Source organism: Meles meles, chromosome 5, assembly GCF_922984935.1.
Source record: "Meles meles chromosome 5, mMelMel3.1 paternal haplotype, whole genome shotgun sequence".
Taxonomy (NCBI): Eukaryota; Metazoa; Chordata; class Mammalia; order Carnivora; family Mustelidae; genus Meles; species Meles meles.
In genome coordinates, this window is record NC_060070.1 from 86,219,767 (window position 1) to 86,242,747 (window position 22,981).

At 48.3% G+C, this 22,981-nt stretch overlaps 1 protein-coding gene across 2 annotated transcripts; it reads right to left on the bottom strand.

Moving 5' to 3' along the window:
• Nucleotides 1-307: 307 nt before the first annotated feature.
• Nucleotides 308-18,394, bottom strand: CCDC167 (coiled-coil domain containing 167). 2 transcript variants are annotated; one of them, XM_046005117.1, is made up of 4 exons: nucleotides 18,320-18,394; nucleotides 2,708-2,802; nucleotides 2,451-2,503; nucleotides 308-857 (listed from the first exon to the last, which is right to left on the bottom strand). In XM_046005117.1, the coding sequence occupies exons 1-4, from the start codon at nucleotides 18,359-18,361 to the stop codon at nucleotides 424-426; spliced, it is 624 nt and encodes a 207-aa protein (XP_045861073.1). In that variant the 5' UTR covers nucleotides 18,362-18,394; the 3' UTR covers nucleotides 308-423. The 2 variants fall into 2 exon arrangements, with proteins under 2 accessions (XP_045861073.1, XP_045861074.1); XM_046005118.1 differs by having other exon boundaries at nucleotides 548-862.
• Nucleotides 18,395-22,981: the final 4,587 nt, after the last annotated feature.

The window sequence follows — 22,981 nt, forward strand, 5'->3', positions numbered from 1 at the left end:
CAGCCCTGCCAAGACTGCTTCTCCCAGTGAGCCTTGCCTGATTTACTGGCCACTGTCACCATAAGACTGTCCGGTCATTATCATGGCTCTTGCTGCCCATTCCCTCTGCCAGGCCTCACCAGCCCTGCTTGCCTCTTGAAGATGGATTAACTCCGTACCCCTGTGGGACCTCCATCTGACCATTTCAAGTCCCCAGTCACCCCCTGTGCACAGGCTGCATTTTTTCTGCCATAAATACAGGCAGTGGCAGACCAGAGGGCAAGACAACATGTTTGGTGGGGGCAGTAGACAGGTGGTGCCATGCATAAGCCCTGGAAATGGCTCCCAGAATAGTTTTGGCTTTACAAATGCTTTCCATGGTCTTACTCCCCACTTAAGCTGGGGACTCACCTTTGCAATGCCCCTTCCCCCCACTCCTGAGTTCTAAGCTAAACACTTTCTCTTGAACATCTTTTCTTCCTTGATTCCCGAGTGCCACCCCCACTGCCCTCCAGCTGCAGTCGGACTGTGACATTTACTCAGCAGACGGGAGAAGCCTGGCTGTTCTTTTATTGCCTTTCCCTTGGGCTGAGGGAGGAACCAGCACACAGTCCTTCTGGAGACCCAGGCCCCACAGCAGGACCGACAGGAAGCCCTGCTCCAGAGTCTGGGTTGGGGAGAAATTCTGTGCCTTGGTTGTCTTGAGGCTTGAAGGGCCTGGCTAGTAGTGACCAGGGGGCCAAGGTGAAACTTGTGCTGACTGTGGTGAAATCTCTGGCTCACATGGTCCAGTAGGTGTAGATGAGTGTCAGGAGGAGGAAGATGGCCACAGAGAGCAGCATGTTTTTCCGGTTCTCCTGTCGAAGCAACTTCAGCTCCTTCTCTGGGAGAAAACAGGGTGGTGAACAGATAGTCTGGGCCCATCTGCTACCTGCCTCTGCCTCTGCTCTCTGGCAAATGCGTGTACACACTGTTGAGAGCAGAGGTGTTCCCGCCCAGCTTCTCTACTTGTTTATCCACAAAAATGACTGTCCTCCTTGATCTGCCCAGATTCTCACCACCTTTGGCTGCAGATCCTGGCCCAAAGGCATCCCAGCACCCAGTGCTGCTCAACCATTCTTCAAATGCAGTGGAAGTGGAGGATGGAGTGTGTAAGGTCATCAAAAAGGCCACACCTGATAGCCAAGCTAGGTGCTGACATGGCATCACCAGGTGAGTGCTTCGGCCTGTCACTGCAGGCTGGGCATGGGCGTGGAGTGCTTTGTGGTGCTCCTCCTTGTAGGGGGTCTCATCTGGCCAACCAGAAGCTCAGGGTGGCTGGGACTTTTTGGGCCTGACACTGGAGTAGATACAGGGTGGGGGCCACACCATCAGTGCTTCCTGTCCTGCCCCCGCTGCATGCCCAGCTAAGCAGGAACCAGGGATGCTAGGAGAAGGCAGAGTGTGCCCACAAGGTGGTTGGGCTCGCGTCTAGAGGAAGCCAGTCCTAGAGTAAAGGGCATCCATTCATCTCCCTGTGTGACATGCAGGTGGGCAGTACCGTGCTACCTCTCAGGTAAATTGAGGGCTGAGGCTGCGATTGTAAAAATTGCTAGGCTGGAGGCAGAATGGGTATCCCTCCCCTACGTGTGTGAAAGAGTGGGTAGGTACCTGGAAATCAACTCTAGGCAGGCCAGACTGAGACTTGGGCCCAGGTAGGGGGTGTGTGTGCACACACATGTGCTATGCTTACAATGTTGATTCAAACTGGTCCCTCTGGGGAGAGTCCCTGTCATCAGGACTGTTCTGGGGCTGATTCTTGGCAAGTCTGGTCTCTCAAGGGGAGAACCAATCCAAGAGGTCTGAGGAACCTCTGCAAGACCATCTTCCTCTCAGGCTGGATGGGGTTGGGTTGGGGCCAGGACGGGGTTGGGGCGGGCAGTAGTCACGCTCCAGCCCTGCACCTTCCTCGCTCTACCTGACTCTGCCCCCAGCCCCCAGAAGGTGGCAGCATTGCTCCACCCACAGTAAGCCCTTCTATCACCTCTAGGGTTTTCCTGGGATGAGGGGGGTGGTGGGGCAGGACTGGGGGCGGGGGCGGCGGCGGGGGGGGGGGGGGGTGTTACTGATCTCACGCAGTCTGGGTGGATGTGAGAGTCTCCTCTGGACCTGACTACTACCATTCCCCTTCATCGCACAGAGGAAGAACAGACCCATAGGCTTCTCTATCTCCCCTGAAACAAAGGAACAAACCTGCTTTTCCTTCCAGGCTGCCAGGCTTACAGAGGATTCCAAAAGCCTTGGCAGAGGGGTGGGGAGCTGGGGGGCAGAGGGGAAGGGTGGGGGTGGGTCACGGGTGTTGTGGGAGAGGGTGCGCTCCCTCCCAAAGAACCCTCTTGATCGCCATGACCTGATGGGCTCCCTGGGCTATCTGTCCCCTCCTGACCCTGGGACTGGAGGATGAAGCTGGTAAAGGAAGGGAACTTTTTTACCGTAGTTGGAGGCTTTGTTCATCAGGCTGTTTTTCTCCTTCTCCAGAGACTTCCTGTGAGGAAAGGAGGAGTTTTATGGCTCAAGCCCTTTTCTTCCCATCTGAGGGGCAGCTGACACACGGGGGCAGGATGGACCAGGTGAACAGGGGCCCAGATCTCTAGTGGCAAGGAGCAGGGTGAATGGAAGCTCAGGGCCAGAACCTAGGGATAAATATGAGGGCGTGGGGGAAGGCGGGAGTCCAGGGCAGATGTGTTACCTGGCCTCTGGGCTCAGCTCCACCCCACAGAGCCTGGAGTTCACAGCCTCCAGGTCTCTCCGACACTGTGACAGCTTCTCCTCCAGCCCATCGATCTGAAACACACAGCACACCCAACAACTAGAGATGGGTGCGAGAGCCTTAAAACTTTCAAAACAGTTAGGATCTTAGGATGGGGAGGAAGGAACCTCTAGGAGTCTTCTTGGACAGTGCCCTGCGTCCCCTGACCCTGGCCCCTCAGCCTGTTTTGCTGTCCCCTGCTTCCACACAGTGGGGCCCCACCGGAAGCAGCTCTGGGTGGGGTGCGGTTCTCACAGTGGTCCCGCCCCTCTGGACCAAGCCTGGGTTGGGGGCAGACAGGACCAGTCCCTTAGTCAGCTCTGTCTCCCCAGCACACAGCCTGGCTGTGCAGACCACAGGAGCCACCAGGGCTGGGAAATGCAGCAGGCACCTGGGACACAGGCCTAGCCTAGAATGCAGTGAGGTGCTGCCTTCCCCCAGAGCTCCACACACATGAGGGATGGGGGGATTAGACATCTAGGGGATAAAAAGCAGAGGTGTTTTTTGCACTGACACACTTAAGGTGGCCGTAAGTTGTTAAGAATATGTATTTTCCCATGAGAATCAATAAAATCCACTGAGTGTAAAAACAACAACAACCACACAGCTCAAAAACTTGTTTCTTTCTGACTTGGTTCTTGTGCAAGAACATTATCAAGACAGCTGTAGCTTGTAGGGCAAAACAGCTAAGCTCCTCAAAGGCTGGCTGCCAAAGGTATAAGTTTTCCCATTTGTTTTGATTATAGTTTCAAAGCCATGTTCTTGGGCAAATAATGTGAGTTGTGGGAAAATATTTTGTAAAATACTGGACTGGATCGTCCAAGCCTAGTTCTTGGTATGATATATGTAGCTTTGGAAGTTCATCTGTGTCTGTCTGTCTCCAGGTGTCTGTCTTTCTGGCCACCTCTCTCGGCCTAGGTCGAGTTCCAGTACCTCTGCCCTGATGGCGGGAGCCCAGGTTTCAGTGGGTGGAAAGGTTCAGAGGGCCTTGTGTCCCTTAAGGCAGCTGACAGAATAGTGCCTTGGGTGCCCAGGATGCTCAATTTTCCATCTGACTTCACTCACTCTCACCACATCCTGGGAGGGACAGCAAATATGATCTCTATTTCACAAATGGGAGACTGGGATCCCCAAAGAGAATGACTTTTGTGAGACAGACTGGAGTTCCCCCTGTCCTTACTGGTCTCAGCCAGTTCTTTAGCCAGTCCCTTCCAGAAAGGCCCCTGTGGAGACGGTAATCAACGATTACACGTATGGATCCATGTTTCAAGTGGGTGTTTCAGGGCCCGTGTCAGAAGAGATGCGCTTGAAACCTTCTGCCCCTCTCCCTGGCCAGCACCTACCCAGCCACTTCTGGGTCAGCCACTTTGCCTTGTCCCAAGGCCTGCCCCAAATGACACACCATCTAGTCCCTTCCCTACAGCCTCAGCTGGCTGCCAACTCCAGCTCCAGAAGCTTGGCCCTGTGGGAGGGAGCAACTGAAGAGCCCTGAGTTGACTGCTTGGTTAACTGTATCATTTTTCTGCTAATTGGCACCAAATGTAGGATTGTCTGGGGAACAGCAAAGAGCTGCGGCCTGGACCTCGGGAGGCCAAAGGCCATCCAGGAACCTGTACCGCAGGGAAATAAGCACCGGGCAGCCAGATTCAGGGAACAGTAACAGCCTAATGTGATGGTCACTGGGGCTGGATGAGAAGAGCAGGTGCTTTGGGCCACCACGTGACCCACTCGCCATAGCAGGACCCTCAATCCAGCCCCTGGGGACTCTGCCATCCCATGGTATAGAAACCACAGTCAGGACACCAAATTCCACACTAGATCCCAAAGCTTAATTCTTCAAGCGCTACCTCCTCCACAAGGCCTTCTCTGCTGCCCTTGCCATGTCCTTCCCTTGGCAAATGAATTAGGCCTTCTTTCATAAGGCTGACAGCACATTAGGTCATCCCAGCTATGAGCATCCAACCTCACCTGACCAGACTCTGGGAACCCCTAGGGCCTATGGTGTAATCTTGTAGCCCAGGGATCGAGTGTTGCCCAGTGCAGCCCATTCCACTTGTGTATATGACTGCCTGGCTCCTAGGGATGCCTGATTTTGTAGCTCCTATCCTAGAATGGTGGCCACCAGTTTCTCCTTTGTGGTCACCACAAAGGCCTGGCCTACTTCAGTCTTTGTGTTTGTAGCCTTGGAGGAATGACTCGAGTTGGACATGGATGGGCCAAGGAGCTAGGGACAGATCTAGACCTCATGTAGCAACTCGAGCCTGAAACCCTCCCTTAGTGCCCACAGAAGCCTGAAGAAGCTAGGAAAAGCAACTATACTTGCACACAGATTATGTACTTTGTGGATAACCCAGCGCAAATCTTTAGCCTAGGTTAGATTTCTTCCTGCTGCCCCTTCGGCCAAGTCCTAGTTCGCATGTCATTCTGGGGAGAAGCAGCTTGGGGGATTTCCGTCCCTAAACACCTTTGGAAGGCTACCAGGTGCCCAAACAAGTGGTAATTGGCCCAGAACAAGGCTGGGAACTCATGCTAAGCAAAATCTTTAAATTGAGGTTGGCAAACCACAAGTGGCCAAGCCAATCTGCCATCGTGCTTTGGGCAGGGCCTGTGGAGCTGGCAGTCGGAGGCCTTTATCTGAACAAGCCCAATTTATCTGCAGTTCCACTGAATATCCCCACTTTCATTTACCACTTTTTAATGAGGCTTAAACGGACGAACACAAATCAAGGTTTTAGGGACTCAAGTTCTAACCTCCCTCTATGAATATTTATGTCCTGCTGACAGCTCTCTCTGATTCCCTTCTAAATAGCAAGTCCCCCCCCCCCCCCAGCTGCTTGATGTGGGCTGAGTGAGGGGAGGCTGAGACTGTCAGGAAGCTCTTCAGCAGGCCACAAACCCGTCCTCAGAAGGTGACCCCGCCGGCAGTCAAACACCCTGCAGCATTGACTGAAGCAGAAGCTGGCTCTCAAGCAGCTATAATAATGGGTGCAAAGACTTAAGAGTGATCCAGCTACAAGAAGGTAGGGAGGGAAGGTCAGGATGCACCTTTTAGTTGTGCCTGGGGTCAGGAGTGGTGCCTACAGAGTGGGGCTGACTCAAATGGGCCAGAAATGGGAGAGAGGACCCAGGAAGTGGGCCTTAAAGGAAGCCACTCCTTGGGTTTTCAGTCAATTCTTGATGGCATTTATGTGAATTATGCACTTTGCAGATTCCCCAGTGCAAATCTGGAGTCCTTGGGTAGCTTTCTCTCTGCTGCCAGGCTAAAGGCAACAGAGGACAATATAGCCAGCACAGGAGAGAGGCCACGGAGTTAGGGCTAGAATAAGAAGACAAATGTCAGAAAGATTTTAAAAACACAGGGTCAAAGCTGGACAAGCAGTTGGGAGCCCAAATGCGCAGAAGCCTGAAACTGCAGGTCCTGAGAAGTACTGTAGTGAGGAGGGTGGGCTGTAATCGGGTGCCTCAGCTTGCTGCTCACTTGTCCTCGAAAGGACTTCCTTAATTCTGTGCCTCATTTTATTCATGTGTAAAACGAAGTTAATGGTTCATATTTCAAAAAGGTTTTGTGAGGCTGCTATGAGCCAATACACGTAAGGTGCTTAGAACAGTAAGAGTTAAATAAGTGTGTGCTGTCATTATTAGCCGAGAATGGCTTTCACTGGATCTTTGGGGAACAGAAAGAAAAGTGAGTTAATGTGACAAAGTAAGAGGAGACAGAAGTGTGGGTGTGTGATGGAAAGGAATCTCCACTCATCACTGGCTGGCACCAGTGGCAAGGGGAGGCCATCTAGCTGGGATATGGCTCTCCTCTGAGTCTCCAGAGGGGTTCAGCAATGGGGTGAGGGGAGAGGGGGCCTGCAGGGTAGCCTATCAGAACAGCACCGCCTCTAAAGGATAGCCCATCCAGCTGGCTCGGAACACAGCATGCTGGGAACCTCATGTCCCTGCCTGGGGCTAAAACCAGGCTGGGCTCTTCAGCCAGCACCAACTTGCTGAGGATGGGCTTGGTGGCACCCGACGATGAGGCCCAGAGCAGCGTCTAAGGGCAGAAAGACTCAGGTGCAGTCTGGGCATGAATAGGCATCTGAGGAGATGTGAAATGGCAGGCAGGGCCTGGCAGACGGAGACCATGTTTACCCACACCATGGCTCTACAGGGAGCAGAAATGTGAACCCCCAGGACTACGGCAGAAAGAGGCCCCATCAAAGAGATCGGACCAAATCTAGCAGGAAGAAGTTACACTTGAGGCCACAGAGGCTCCCAGAACTCCTGCCCAGCAGGATGAATACAGGGTCAACTGGCAGAAAGTGTGTGGCCGGCCCAAAAGTGGCTCAGGTACTGAGACTTTCCTGGAGCTACGGGGGCAGCAAGGCTGGCTGTGACTGACTGTCATAGGCAAACTGGTAACGGCTGAGGTGGGGACTGGGAGGAGGCACTCATTCAGGCACAGTGTGGGAGTGAGAATGGATACCCTCAATGTAAAATTACATTATATTATATATAATTATTAAATTAGTAATAAAATTACATTACACACACACACACATACTATTCAGAAGACCAAGTGTCTCATTTTTATACAGGGACAAAGAACACTGTGTCTCTCTGAGATGATGATGAGCGGGTGAAGCACAGCTACAAAGGGACACAAGTCTGAAAGGTGGTGGTGGGAGCTTAGCAAACTCTGCCTTCTGGCATTACACACAGAGCTGGGGAGTTGGTAGTTGTGAAAACTCATGCACATGCACAGGGTTCAGGGGACTGAGAGGTAGGTGGTAAATGTGCAGGGTGTCCTGGTAGGACAGTTGATTCACCCCAAGACCAGACCATGGGGACTGCTGGTCTGAGCACAGAAAGGAAGATGCAGAGTGGAAGGGAAAAAGTATATATGGCAGGGAGTGGGAGGGAGCTGAAGGTCCCAGAGGAGGCCCTGGAATGGGGATCCAGGAAGTCTGCACTTGATCAGGAAAGGCCCACGAGTGATTCTACTGCAGGCAGACCGAGAGCCACTGCCTTTCTGACCCAAGCACGGACTGGGGAATCAGAGTCTGGAGCCTGGGTGGTGTTGGGGGGGTGCATTTCCTACATAAGAATGTGAAGATCTGGGGCGCCTGGGTGGCTCAGTGGGTTAAGCTGCTGCCTTCGGCTCAGGTCATGATCTCAGGGTCCTGGGATCGAGTCCCGCATTGGGCTCTCTGCTCAGCAGGGAGCCTGCTTCTCTCTCTCTCTCGCTGCCTGCCTCTCTATCTACTTGTGATCTCTCTCTGTCAAATAAATAAATAAAATCTTAAAAAAAAAAAAAAAAGAATGTGAAGATCTGAGGTCAGCGGGGCAGGCAGTCAAGGTCAGCAGAGGCCCCACCCCAGCCAAATGGGGCCGCTGATCCTGTTGGCAGGTGCCAAGGGAAGTGAGGGCTTTTTCACTTCCAGTCACCAGGGGCAGAAACTTCCTGCAGCCTTCCCCCTGTGCCCTTCAGATGTGGCTCTGAGTGCTGTGTGCTCCATGTGCTGTACCTGCCAGTCACGAGCCCTGAGCCAGCTAAGCAAAATCCCCTCTGCCACCTGACTTGGGGAATAACACCTTATTCTCAGAGCTTTAGGGACGTCTCCCTGGGGTCCTATAACGCCATAAAACCACTGTGTTAAGAGAAACTGTAAAATTCGTCTGAAATCCCCGTGAGGCATCTTTTCAGGAGTGTGGAGCCTCCTGGAATTGAAACCCCAAGTGAGGCCTCTTTGGAGACAGAGAACCCTAATGCCAGCTCATGCACGGATAACTGCCCAGCACACTGGTCAGATCAGGTCCCCTTGGGGTGTAGGGGGGCCACTCCAGGTCCGGCAGCTGCCGGGCCCTCGTGCACAGCTCATATCCTGCTAACAGGCATAAGCCACAGGCTGCCACTCCCCTGTTGTAGGTGCTCCTAGTGAGGGTACCTGAATGGTGCTCCCAAGAGCCTCTCACCAGCCTGGGAGACAACTCCCCACCCACCCCAAGACACTGTCTAGGGTGAGGCTTTCTTCAGGAAAGGGCAGAAAGCACCCTCAGGACTTAGAGCTCTGGATTACGCAGGCCACTCTGCTTTCTGGTTTAGGAAGTTATTTCTGGTTTTCCCAGACTTGCTCTCAGCTTCTGGCCACTGACTGCCAGAAGTTTCTGGAACAGGTTAACCTCAGGAGTCAGGCAGTGGTCATGGGATTATATCCTACAGCTCCCTGGCCAGGTACTTGCTAATGAAGAGAATGCTGTGGGGATATGTAGATGGCATAGCACAAGTCAAAGCAACTTACAGAAGCCGAAATCCACCCAAAATTAAATCACACTACCAGCAGCAGCCAACACTTCCATAGCATGTGCTATATGCCAGGCACAGTTCTCAGCACCTCATGCACAGAATGCTCACAATAACCCTGTGAGGGGGTAGTAGTAGCATCAGTCAGTGGTCCCCCCATCTGCTGGGAACAAGACCCCAATGGATGCCTGAAACCACAGACAGTACTGAAATAAATAAATAAATAAATAAATAAAGTATATAGTATATATATGGTCTATTATGGTGTATATATATGGTTGTTTGTGTGTGTGTGTATTTATGTTTTTTCCTATACGTACATACCTATGTTAAAGTTTTATTCACGTATTAGATACAATAAGAGGTTAACAACAATAGCTAATAATAAAACAATTATGGGGGCGCCTGGGTGGCTCAGTTGTTGGGCATCTGGCTTCAGCTCAGGTCATGATCTCAGGGTCCTGGGCTCGGGCCCTGCATTGGGCTCCCTGCTCAGTGGGAAGCCTGCTTCTCCCTCTCCCACTCCCCCTGCTTGTGTTCGCTCTCTCACTGTCTCTCTCTCTGTGAAATAAATAAGGAAAATTTTTTAAAAATTAAAAAATAAAACGATTATGACAAAAGGGGATATATAAAAGTTATGTGAATGTAGTTTCTCTCTCAAAATATCTTACAGTACTATATTCACCCTTCCTGTGCTGATGGGAGATGAAAAAATGCCTACATGATAAGGTGATATGAGGTGAATGATGTAGGCATTGTGGCAATATGTCAGAAGGGGGATCATCTGCTTCCAGGCTGAGTTGACCGTGGGTACCTGAAACCTCAGAAGGTAAAACCATGGGTAAGGGGGAACTCCTGTATTCACCTTTTGCAGATGAGGAAGCTTGGACTATGGAGATGGAAGTCATTTGTCCAGGGTAACAGGGCGCACATGGTGGGCGCTGGGCAGTCCAAGTCTGTGCTGTTAGCTGCCACCCAACATACCGACCTACCTAAGCCTCTCAGCTCCTAGGAATAACCCCCAGTCCTTGTACTCCAGGCTAGGCAGTTTGTGCAGCTCATGTAGGCTACCAATGTCTACAGCAACTCTGCAAGGAAGGGGCTGTTTCTGTTTTAGAGAGGAATAAACTCCCAGTGTAGAGATTTTAATCAAGGTCATGTAATTGGGAAGTGGCAGAACTGAGGGTCTGAATCTGAGGTTTTTCTGCTTCAGAGCTTATGTTCTTTCCAACACTTCAAGCTCTTTCTCCAAAATCCCTCATGAAAACATTCATGACAAAGAAGGGTTCTGTGGAACAAAGTCATTCCACATCCCAGTTGAAGCCAATCTAAGCTTGTTGATCTGCTTTCAATAGATTCTCTACTCTGAATAATCTTGTACAAGGGCTTTGCCTGGTCTCTGTCCACGTAACAGATACTCTCTGTGAGGCAAGAACCTGACTGAAATCTGCTTGGATGCATATCCTCATGTTGAAGGCAATTACCCACTCTCCAACTTCCGGCTTCTCGAAGATCCCTGCCCCTCTCCCCCTACCACAGATTGCCTAAACTGCCACAGCACCCTCCAAAATTCACACAAAAAACAGACCCGGTTTTGAGAAGGAGAAAGGTGAGCTAGGGTAGGCTTGATAAGCCCTTCTTTCCCTAGTGGGTAGCAAGGCCTCTCTTTTCACATGCCAATTCACAGCCCTGAGAATGGTGCCAGCTGTTTTATCTCCAGCCCCAGCAGCCTAGGAACTGGATTTCTGGAAATCCACTCATTTTCACATGTCAGGGAGGCCCCAGGACATTTATTATAATGGGTAAAGAGGCCAGAACACCTGCCCAGATATCTGTGGCAAGAGTGCTGGGGCTTTCCATCTGAGGCTATCAGGCCACACAGCCAAATCACATGAGGGTCATGGGCCTCGATTTCCCAGGTGACCAGCCTCAAACCCCAAAGGGCCTTTTGCCCTGACAGTGCTGAAGGGATGTTTTTCTGTGGAGGAGGCTCAGGGCTCTGTGGGGACAGAAGACAAAACCTCTATCCATGTCTCCCCAAATCATCAGAAGTTTCTCTCCCAGGGTGAGCAGATGAAGACTGTAAACCTTCCCAGTTTTTAATCAATGAGTAATTTTCAGGAAAAGCAGAGAGCCAAAGGGCTTGTCATTTCTCTGGAGACTAACTGCCCCCTCCTCCACCGCCCCAGGTCAGGCACACAAGGGGCTCTGCCAAAACACTTGCAAGCTCTGAGACCTTGTGAGACCTTCTGCGTGCTGAGCAGCTCTACAAGGAGAGCCATGGCAGTCCTTGCCTGAAGCCTTCAGCTGTCCCTAAGGCCAGAATGTTTAGGGTTTGTTTTCTCCTCTTTCCCCCAATATATATTTTTTGATAAATTAGCAAAAGCTTCTTCATCGCTGAAAGGCTCAAAGCACTATTCAAGAACTGGCATCCACCCCATGCCTTATGAATTCATTAATTAAGATGCTGGCAAACAGCCACTCCACACATGCTGACATCCAGCCGTGTTAGGTAATGAGGTTTTAGTCTCCTGACCCCTGTCAAGTGGAATGGAGCCAGACACAGGCTGTTGAGAGAAATCACCTGCCCAATGGCAACCTGTCGCTTGCGCCTGGCAGCAGGTGAGGCTCATTTAATGGTCAGTGGCCCTTCTCCGGGCCCCTGGGCGGATGGCTCCCCCGCAAGGTGGTGTCCAACTGCCTGCCCCACGCTAGCCTCCTAACCCTGACCAGTGAACCACTCAAGAGGGCCCAGACGGCAAGGGCGAGGGTTCAAGCGCTTCCTCCAGCTACTCAAGCCAATTCAGTAAATATTTATTGATGGTCCAATAAGCTGCTTCTGCCCCTTGTCTCAGAAAATTGGTAGATGCCCCCCAACCTTGTGCACAGCCTGTGACCGTCTTCATCTTGGTGCTGGAGGAGGTAACGAAGAGGATGTGACCACCGGTTAACCTGAGCACGGGACCAGGGCAACTGGAGGCTCCTCATCCCTCCACTGACCTTGGAATGTACGTTCTGCCCACTGTTCCCACAGTGGGAGCTATTCCAAGGACATAGCCTTGAGAGACCATGTATTGTGAAGACCATCTGGACAGTATACGTGACTGAACCCAGTTAAGGCCACTGGACAAACTTTGAAGATTTGGCTGGCGGGTGCGGAGATCTAGTCCTCTTATTCACTACCCAAGACAAGCCTCACCAGTAAGTTCCCTTGCTTATTAAACCTGCCACCTACCAACCTGGCGTGGACTGCTTCTTTCTTGGGTCTCTCTGTCCTCCATGGAAGGGGGCCAGTTTGCAAACCAACAACTTGGTACTTCTGCCTCTCTATGCCCACAGAGAGCTTACAGCAGTGGCTTATACTGAACAAATAATTACAACGTCAAGGTTCTTTCCTTCTGTGCTCATCCTTCCTATGTAATTTTCTACCCTCAATTTATCACCTCTTTTTCTGGTAAGGATTCTTGTGAATTTAAATGACTCCCATTCACTTTTATCTCCTATAGCAAATACTATTAGTTGGCCAACACAACATTGATTCCTAATCCCTCTTCCTTTGCCCACTACAGAGGTTAGAAAAGCTAAAGAGATGCTTTCCCACACTCACTGCAGCTAGGGATAGTCATGATCCAGTTCTGGCCAATGAAATGTTCCAGAAATCAGCTGGAAGACTCCTGGGACAGCTTATGCCTTGCTGATAAAAGGGACATTGGGTGCCTGGGTGGTTCGTCGGTTAAATGTCTGCCTTCGGCTCAAGTCATGATCTCAGGATCCTGGGATCGAATCCCATATTGGGCTCTGCTCAGCAACCAGTCTGCTTCTCCCTCTGACCCTGTGATCTTGATCTCTCTCTCTCAAGTAAATAAAATCTAAAAAAAAAAAAAAAAGAAAAAGAAAAAGGAACAGTGTTGTAGTTCCTTTATCCGTCTTCCTAACTTAAAGTTGGATATGATGACTAGAGCTGTGGTAGCTACCTTGAGAATATGAGGAAACTGCTAAGAGAATGTAGAAATACCAGCCTTGACCTAGCTTTTGAACCAATGCCAGTAGCCATTTACCTCCAAATTTGTTATGGGGAAGAAAGTATATTCCTATTTACTTAGGTAAGTTTCTGTACCTTATAGCCAAATGTTTCAAACTGATAGATTTTTGTACTAGGGACCAGATCTAACCTAGTTATCCCCTTAAGATGTCAGCTAAGACACCACACATCTGTGGGGACACACTGGCTGTTGAAACATCTAAAGACACCAAGCTGAATGGTCTAACTGTGAAAGAAAATACAATGACCAAGTAACAGCTCATTACTATCAGAGTTATAAAAACAGAAACAGGAATTTACATCAGTCAAAATCTATCAGTTTAGACTGAAATGCAACTTTCCCTCCTTCCACAAATTAAAATCAGTAGCAAAGCTGGTGATTTCTCGTCTGAATACTCTCATTATTCAGAATTAACTCTCAGAAGCTAAACTCATAGCCAGTCTTTTCCAACTTTGAGATCTTACAGGGTGGCAAATGAGTTGGATAAAAAGACCTTGAGAGGAGACGTAGGAATGGAGGCTGCTAGGGGGTGCCTTGGTTGACCTGGGAGGTGACTGCCTGGTACAGCTGGCCCAAGCCAGCCCTCGGGGTGAGTGCTACCTGCTTGGTAATTGCTTCATTAAAATAAGTGGAGACTGTTTGCAGGTGCTGAGATCACCCATGTTGGGGTTTTATTGCACTCGTCAGATTAACAAACATTTTGATTAAATCACCACTTCATTGGCTCTGGGCACCTGACTTTTAATTAAGAGGACAATATCCACTGCTACTCAGCATCAGTGCACATTCAATACTCAGATCTGCTGGGGGGCAACGGAGGAACAGGTGGGGAGACAGCCAGATGCCAAGCTTTTCCTAAGGTGCACAGTTATAGATCTCGAATCTTAAAATATCAAAGCAAAAAGTAACCTTAGAGGTTTTTTTTTGTTGTTGTTGTTTAAACAAACTCTAGATAGTTACAAATGTAAATATCTACATTGGTACTGACAGGACTTTAAAAAAAAAAGGGTGAATGTGAACATACTAGGAGAGCACAGGCCCACCAAATTTAAAACATTTTAGAAACCTGTGTCAGCCAAATAAGACTTCTGTGACCTGTATTTGGATCACAGTCAATGAATTTATAACCCCTAATGAAATTGAAGGTCATCATGTTACAGAAAAAGAAACTAAGTCTGAACAAGGGGGCTGGACTTAACCATGATGGAATACTGCAAAAGAACTATAAAGGTTACTAGTAAGGGCACTGTTTGTTGATTATCTCCACCTTGAGCCCTGCGTGTGCTACATATTTCACACATATGGTCCTCTCAAAACCATACTTGAGTCTGGGAAAGCATCTCTTGAGCTTTTCTAACCTCTGCAGTGGAAGTGGGCAAAGGAAGAGGGGTTGGAGACCCACTGGCTGGTATTTCTGACATATCGTCTCCCCAAAACCACACTTGAGGTTACAAATCAAAACCACAATGAGATATCACCTCACACCAGTCAGAATGGCTAAAATCAACAACTCAGGAAACAACAGGTGCTGGCAAGGATGCAGAGAAAGGGGAACCCTCCTACACTGTTGGCGGGATTACAAGCTGGTACAGACACTCTGGAAAACAGTATGGAGGTTCCTCAAAGGTTAAAAATAGAATTATCCTACAACTCGGCAAATGCACTACCCAAAGGGTAGTGATCTGAATGGGAACCTGCACCCCAATGTTTACAGCAGCAATGTCCACAATAGCCAAAATATTGAAAAAGCCCAGATGTCTATCAACAGATGAATGGATAAAGATGTGTGTGTATGTATGTATGTATGTGTACACACACACACACACACACACACACACACACAGGGATATTATTCAGTCATCAAAAAGAATGAAATCTTGCCATCAGTAATGACATGGATAGAACTGGAGGGTATAATTCTAAGTGAAATAAATCAGGGGAAGAAAAATACCCTATGATTTCACTAATATGGAATTTAAGAAATAGATGAACATAAGGGAAAGGAAGGAAAAATGAGATAAATATAGGGAGGCAAACCATAAGAGACGCTGAACTATAGGAAACAAACTAAGGGTTGCTGGAGGGGAGCTGGGTAGGGGGATGTGGTAACTGGGTGATGGGCATTAAAGGAGGGCATGTGATATGATGACACTGGGTGTTACATGCAACTGATGAATCACTAAATTCTATCCCCGGAAACTAATAATACAATATATGTTAACTAAATTGAATTTAAATAAAGAATTAAAAAAAAACACACTTGAAGTAAATTGCAATCTGCAGCAGAGACTACAGGCTGTCCACTAAACATGCTAGGCCCTTCCTCCATAGCCATCAAGCTGTAGCTGGGCATGTGGCCTCCTAGCCAATGAATGCATTTCCCAGAAGCTCCATGCAATTGGTTGAGGTCTCGAGTCTTAGCTCACATCTTTGCCAAAGGAAAGTGGGCACTCTGGGCCCATTATTATTATTATTTTAAGATTTATTTATTTGAAGAGAGAGAGTTCACATGCAAGGGAGCATCTGAGTGGGAGGAGGGGCAGAGGGTGAGAGAGAATCTCAGGGAAATTCTCCACTGAGGGAGGAGACCAAGGCAGGGCTCGATTCCACAACCCATGAGATTATAACTTGAGCTGAAATCACGAGTTGGATACTTAACCAACTGAGCAACCCAGGAGCCCCTGCGCCCATGACTCTTAACACAATGATGCTTATGCTTCTTCCACTCTTTCCTTGCCAGTGGACACATCAATGGGATGTGACTTAATTTCATTCATGAGGAGACATTAAGGCACTGAGGGATGGCAGGTCACAAGATGAGGGGAGTATAGCAGAACCACCCTAGGCCAGGGATTGGCAAACTACGGCCTGGGGGCCAAATACAGTCCGCTGTAAAAGTTTTATTGGAACACAGCTACACCCATTAATTCACATATTGTCTATGGCTGCCATTGTGCTAAGACAGCCTATCTAAGCATAGTTGATGCTCCTTATTTATGGTTACTATGTTCTATAAAGTTGCTGCCAACAATGAATTACCAAATACTGAATGAGGTTAGATTCCTATGAGCCTCTGGTCACAACAGTTTTATCAAGTGATCAATACAAAACCTTGTGTTTTGTGTGTTTTTCTGTTCGGAAACTTTATTTAATATATATTACTGATTCATTAACAGTGAACTCACAGCCAAAAGCACTATAACTCAACTCTGAACAAACCGATCTAACATATATTTTCTCTGTAAGGCAAATATAGCCTTCTTGCACATTAGGAAAACGAGACAGCACTTCAGCACTACACTTGAGGGCCATTTTAAGCAACAAAATCACCAACAAAAAGCACACAAACACAAAAAACATGGCACTAAATAGACCATAAAAAGGACACCCGTTTATAGTATAAGCTGAAATAAGACGGCAGAGTGTTACTTTGTTTGACCTTAGCTGTGCCTCAGGTGACTCAAATTTTTCACTGGTTTGTTTGTGAATTACTGCAAAAGCACTGCAAGTACTGATCTGGGGGTTACAAATACATTTTAGCAGGAAGGCAAATTCACAGATACAGAATCCGTGAATAATTAGGATCAACTGTAGTTACAACAGAGACCATATGGCCCACATAGCCTAGAAATGTACTATCTGGCCATTTATAGGCAACATCTGTCAATCCCTGCTCTACCCTACTAGAAAAAAATAAACTTTCTGAAGCCACTGAATTTTAGGGTTTCTCTACTTCAGCAATTATTGTGTCCTAATCTAATAAAGACTTTGCTTTTCCCACCACACAGTGCACCTCATTTTACCACTCATATTCTCTTTTAGAGGGAGGTTCATATTTCCACCAATCTTTTTTTTGTACCAAGTAGGACAACATTTCTTAAGGCGTGGTATTAAAACCTCCTGCATCGACATGGTGCGTGTAGCTGGTTAAAAATGCAGATTCCTGGGAGTGCTCAGCTGGCTCAGTCCGGCGAGCACGGGACTCTCCATCTCACATTTCTAAGTTCAAGCCCCACGCTGGCCATAGAACCTACTTAAAAAATGCAGATTCCTTGTTGAAAATGTATACCCAAGTCTTACTGAATTACTTGGGGTGGGAGACAGTTCAAGTCTCCATTTTCAACAAGCTCTGCAAATTATTCTTAATGCATTCTAAAATTTAAGAACTACTGAACTGGCAGTAAACTCCCAAAGAATATTACCCCTTATTTCTCTGGAAACTCTTGGGACAGTATCTGAGGGAACTGTATATAACACTGAAGAAATAAGATGCCCTAGAGGGCAAATCACCTGTGCTGCGTCTCAGCTCCTCCACTGCTTTGGCCTGGGCTCTGCCTGAAACCTGTTTCCCCATTGGTTTAAAACTCTCACAGACTTGGGGTGACTGGGTGTCTTAGTCGGCTAAACGGCTGTATTTGGCTGGGGTCATGATCCCAAGGTCCTGGGATCTGAGCCCCACCTCGGGCACCCCGCTGTGGGGGGATGGTCTGCTTCTCCCTCTCTCAAATAAATAAATAAAATCTAAAAAACAAAACTCTCACAGGCTTGTAGTGAGGACTGACTGAGAATGCAGATGAAGTAGGACATAACAGCTGCTCAATATGTCTCAATTTTCTTTCCCTTCCATATGCAGTACATTATTTTTAAGCTCTTTGGGAACTTCATCATTCCAGAATTCTCCACAAATTCCCACAATTCCCAAAGTAATTTTCAGGCTACCAGCTTCAGCACCCCAGGGGAAAATTTTCCCATCTCAGGGGATGTTTAAGCCATTTAGTAATACACTAAACAGTATGGGCTCTCTCACTTTTGGGGGGACCCTCATCCACAGGTATCTATTCTTTTGGAGCGCCCCGTTCCCCGAGGGCCCGTTCCTTTTGCGTCCTCTTCAGTCACACGTCTCCCCTCAGGGCCTCCTTATTTCCGGGGCCAGTCCTCTTCGGGGCCTCCCCTTCACCTCCACGTCTCCTCCCTGTAAAGGTCCCTTCACCTCCGGTGCCCCCTCGGGCTCTCCAAACTCCATTTCACCCATCCCGCCCCTCATCTTCGGGTACCTCATCTGATGCTCTCAAGCCCCTCGCGTCCCTCTCTCAAATCCGCGTCGCCCTCACTTCCTCCCCTCAGCCACTCCCCCAACCTGCAGCGGGGCCGACCCACTGTACCCTGCCGCAGGGAGAAGGCAGCTAACGGCGCGGCCCACCCCCCCGCTTGTCCCCTCACCTCCAGAGCGACGCACAGATTCTCCCGCTTCTTTTTGGTCATGTTACTCGCCGCGATCCCCCAGTCATTATTGGACGCGCCCTCTGGTGGCACCACGCATGCACCAACACCCGTACTTCCCTCTCATTGGCCGCAGAGACGGCGGGAGGCGGGGCTACTGGTGGTCGCGATCCTGTTGAGGGGGCGTGGCCAACTTGGAGCGGCCATGTTTATGAGGGGCAGCCTGTAGTTTGAGACCTCAGGTGAGGGCCGGGAGGGGATGGCTAGATTGGCTCCTGAGGAGTAGTCGCCCATCCTCCAGAGATGGAGGTGCTCCTTTCCTTCCTAGATGAAACCATTTTACATCACGGAGGCATATTTTTCACCCCATTGTATCCTTCGTCCTTTTAGTGAACACCCTACTTATTTAGAGGCCATCCCCCGTAACCCCGTTCAAATTCTGTCCCATGTTCAAGGCTCATTCTGAAGCTCTGCTCCTCCATGAAGCCCCACCTTGAGCCCTTTGGCCCCCTGGGCTCTCATAATGACAAGTTGGTATTCCTTTGTTTTGTTTTGTTTTTCTGGTCATGTGTTTCTACTCATTTTTATTGTTTTATTGTTAAGAACCACCTGCAGGGGCTCCTGGCTGGCTCAGTGGGTGGAGCATCTGACTCTTGATCTTGGGGTTGTGAGTTCAAGTCTCACCTGGGGTGTAGACATTGCTTAAAAATAAAATTAAAAAACAAAAACAAGGGGCGCCTGGGTGGCTCAGTGGGTTAAAGCCTCTGCCTTCGGCTCCGGTCATGATCCCAGGGTCCTGGGATCGAGCCCCAGCTTGGGCTCTCTGCTCTGCAGAGAGCCTGCTTTTTCCTCTCTCTCTCCTTGCCTGCCTCTCTGCCTACTTGTGATCTCTGTCTGTCAAATAAATAAATAAAATCTTTAAAAAAAAAACCAAAAAACAAAAAAATCTGCCTACAAACATCACAGAAAACTTGTAAATGAAAAGCAACACCCTTTATCCTACCACTGTTCTTTTTTTTTTTTTAAGATTTTATTTATTTATTTGACGGAGAGAGAGATCACAAGTAGGCAGGGAGGCAGGCAGAGAGAGAGGGGGAAGCAGGCTCCCTTCTGAGCAGAGACCGATGCAGTGCTTGATCACAGGACCCTGAGATCATGACCTGAGCGGAAGGCAGATGCTTAACCCACTGAGCCACCCAGGCACCCCTATCCTACCACTCTTAATGCAGTTCTTACATTTGTTCCTGTGTATTCCCTTCTAGGCTTGGTCTCAGAGTGTTTTACACTCTTGTAATCCTATTATACAGTACACTGTAGACTTATGTCCTTAGAGATTTTTGGGGTTTTTTGTTGTTTTGTTTTTAATTGACAGGGGAGAAAGAGAGACCACAAGCTGAAGGAGCGGAATAGGGAGAAGCAAGCTCCCTGCTGAGCTGAGAGCTGGATGTGGGGCTCGATCCCAGGACCCTGAGATCATGATCTGAGCCAGAGACAGACTCTAAGTGACTGAGACACCCAGACACCCCCTTCAGAGATGTTTTAATTGTGACCATATGATACAAAAATACTATGGGTATTTTGGCCCAGTTATCCACATAACCTAAACTGGTTTCCTGATGAACACCTTTACCACCTGTGATGTACTCTGTATTTTCTATTCCAGTCTATTTCATTTTTAAAAAGAGTTGGTGGCAGGAGACCTATTAAGTTTATTTCATGACCCATTAATGGATACTGAACTGCAATTTGAAAGCCAGTCATAAGGGCACCTGGGTGGCTCAGTTGGTTAAGCATCTGCCTTTGACTCAGATCATGATCCCAGGGTCTTGGGATTGAGCCCTGCATCAGGCTCCCTGCTCAATGGGGAGCTTGCTCCTCTCACTCCCTCTGCTGCTGCCCCTGCATGTATGCATGCTCTTTCTTTCTCTGTCAAATAAATAAATAAATAAAATCTTTTTTAAAAAAAAGGCAGTCATAGACATTCTCTCGTGTCTTTCAAATAATCTTTTGTGATAGCTGTATATACTGCCGGGTGAGTCACACCATTCTGGTATTGGACATTATTCTATGGGACATTACTTCCAAATAATGCCAAAGCAAATATCTTTGTGTACATAGTTCTTTAAGATAAATTCACAAATAAGTGCAATTATTAGGCCAAAGGATATGATACCAGAATGAAATGCCTTATTTTCTGACCAGTTACCTCTCTACTGGAGTTTGTGTTTCTGTGTGTTAATGATTAACCCTGACTCAATGTTTTGGGGGATGGAGGAGGACTGTTTTCAGATCTGTGTTCTCTTCTTGATAGAGTCATTGAGTAATGGAGCTGGAGGGGACCTGAGATAGCATCTCACCTGGCCACCTGACTGAGGCCCATAGAGGGAAAATGTAGTAAATTCTGTCTGAACAGGAAGCAGGCTGTTGAGTAGTTGTTTAGAGCAGTTCAGCTTAACACACCTGGCACACGAAACACTTGCTCAAGAACATTGTCCATCAACTGTCAATCAACAGCATTTATTGTCAGAACACTCTTCACAGCATTGGTTCCAATCCCAGAAAAACCAGACTTTGTACTTCCCAATTATCACAGGCACAGGCCCAGGGGAGGTGAGAAGAGAGGGGAAAACACTGTGTTCTTTTAGAAAGTGGCTTCTCATGCGTTTGTTTGGCACCAAGAAAAAGCCACGGAGATCTAAATGGGCTTCAGTCCCTTTTCTCCCCCTGCTCCAATTCCCTTGTGAAATATTGGGCAAACTGTTATCTTTTTCTGGAAGAGCCTCGGATTTTCTACCCAAACCCTGTCCCATGGTTCTGATAAGAGGACAAATAACTTGAAATGGGGCTGGAAGAAACGCACATGTGGGTTGTAGCGTAAGGGGAGTGAGGGAGACCGACCCGGACTCCCGTCCCCAGCTCCGCCACTTAGCAGTGGTGTGATGTGGGACATGACACTTACGTTTCCTGAACCATAATTTCCCATGCCTGCGAAACGAAATGAGCTCATGAGACCAGGCTTGTAGGGTCATCATGAGCATTACGAAGCAGCCAGTGCTGTGCTTTGTGAATGACCAGCGGGGACTCGGCAGGACTGATGCTTCTGCTGCCAGCTTTCTGGTATAAGGTTTGCTTAGCAACTGTTGCCACTTGTATTTTTTTTTTTGTTATTATTTTGGTATTGGTTTTGATCAGCTTTGACACTGTTGTAAAATACCTGTTATTAGGAGTTTGGGGCAAATACTTGAGTGGTTTCTTGCTATCAAGTGGGTTCACTGCAAAAGGCAGCCCCTAACATACATAAGTGTCTCTCTGTGACATCTCTCCACCTACCTACTTGTCCTTCCTGCTGAGACCATCAATCATGGGTTTTATGTGCCCAGACATTACAGATGGCGTGATCCTGTGGTGCTGGGGAGGCTGAAAAGCCCCAGGTGACCCACTGAGGTCCTTTCGTCCCCCTGCTACATACAAAGACCAGCTTTGATTACCACAGGGGCCGTCTGGCGAGCCTACTGCAGCTTGGCCTGGCTTTGTGCTAGAAACTCTCCCCACATGCAGATCGATTACTGTGGGCTGGCTGTCTGTCTGTCTTTGTTCTCCAGTGGGCTGTGATTCTGAACTGTCTGTGAGTTTTAGAGCTAAGTGTTTAAGGGAAATGGGACACTGCCTTGGCAGACAGGAGAACAGTTTCATTCCTGGCTAGGCCGGGTTCTCACTGCATGACCTTGGGCAGATAAAGCCTCCTCTTTGGTTTTCAATTTCCTCATCTGTGAAATGGGCATGGGGATGGGGAGGGGGAACTAGACCACTTAGACACCCTAAGATTCTGTTTTAATGACCTTGTTATATGTAAAGCATCTAGACATAAGGCACCCTCCTTGGCTGTAAGGTAGACATATCAAATAAAAACCGATCATTACCCTCAAGATAGCTTCGATCTAGTTAGAGAGACAGACTGACAACATGAAATAGTGAACACCAGACATCATATAATTAAATGCCAGCTGTCTGGTACGTACTGTTGATGCATTAGAAACTCAGAAAAAAAGAGAATGCTGTGGGCTTTGTGGAGATTATGGGTCTGGGAGGGTAGATGAGATTAGGTTAGGTGAAGATGGGGAAGAGTGCACCCCAGGTGGGACCCCAAGGGACTTCCTATGCCTACAAGGTCACCCTTTCAACTTTGCACAAAATCACTGTGTAGGCTAGCCACAACCCTGGCTTATTTGTTACAGAGACCCTTAGTTGATTTTTCCACCCCTTTGTGCATACTGGACTTGCCTGACCCAAGGGGTCCAGACCTGGACCCCAGCCTTCCCCTTCCTACCACTGCCTCGACGGCACCTTCTCAGAGCAGAAGTGGGGGAGAATGGAATCATTCACTGTCAGAAGCATTTCAGGCAGGAAATGAAGAATTTCGTAGGTGGTTAAAAATACAGTGGAGGCTGATTTATGTTTGAATTTTCTTCCAGGACAGCAGATTATAGCCCAAGTTCTGAGGCAAAGGCAGCAGTGTCTTTATGGCCTGCTTGGATCAGTTTTATGTCTTGGTGATTTTTATATGTTTCAGCAAAGCCAAAATGCTCGAACTTTTTTGGCCTGTACTTCACTGGGGAACTCATGTACCATTCCATGCATCTGATCTCATTTTCCCAGAAAAAG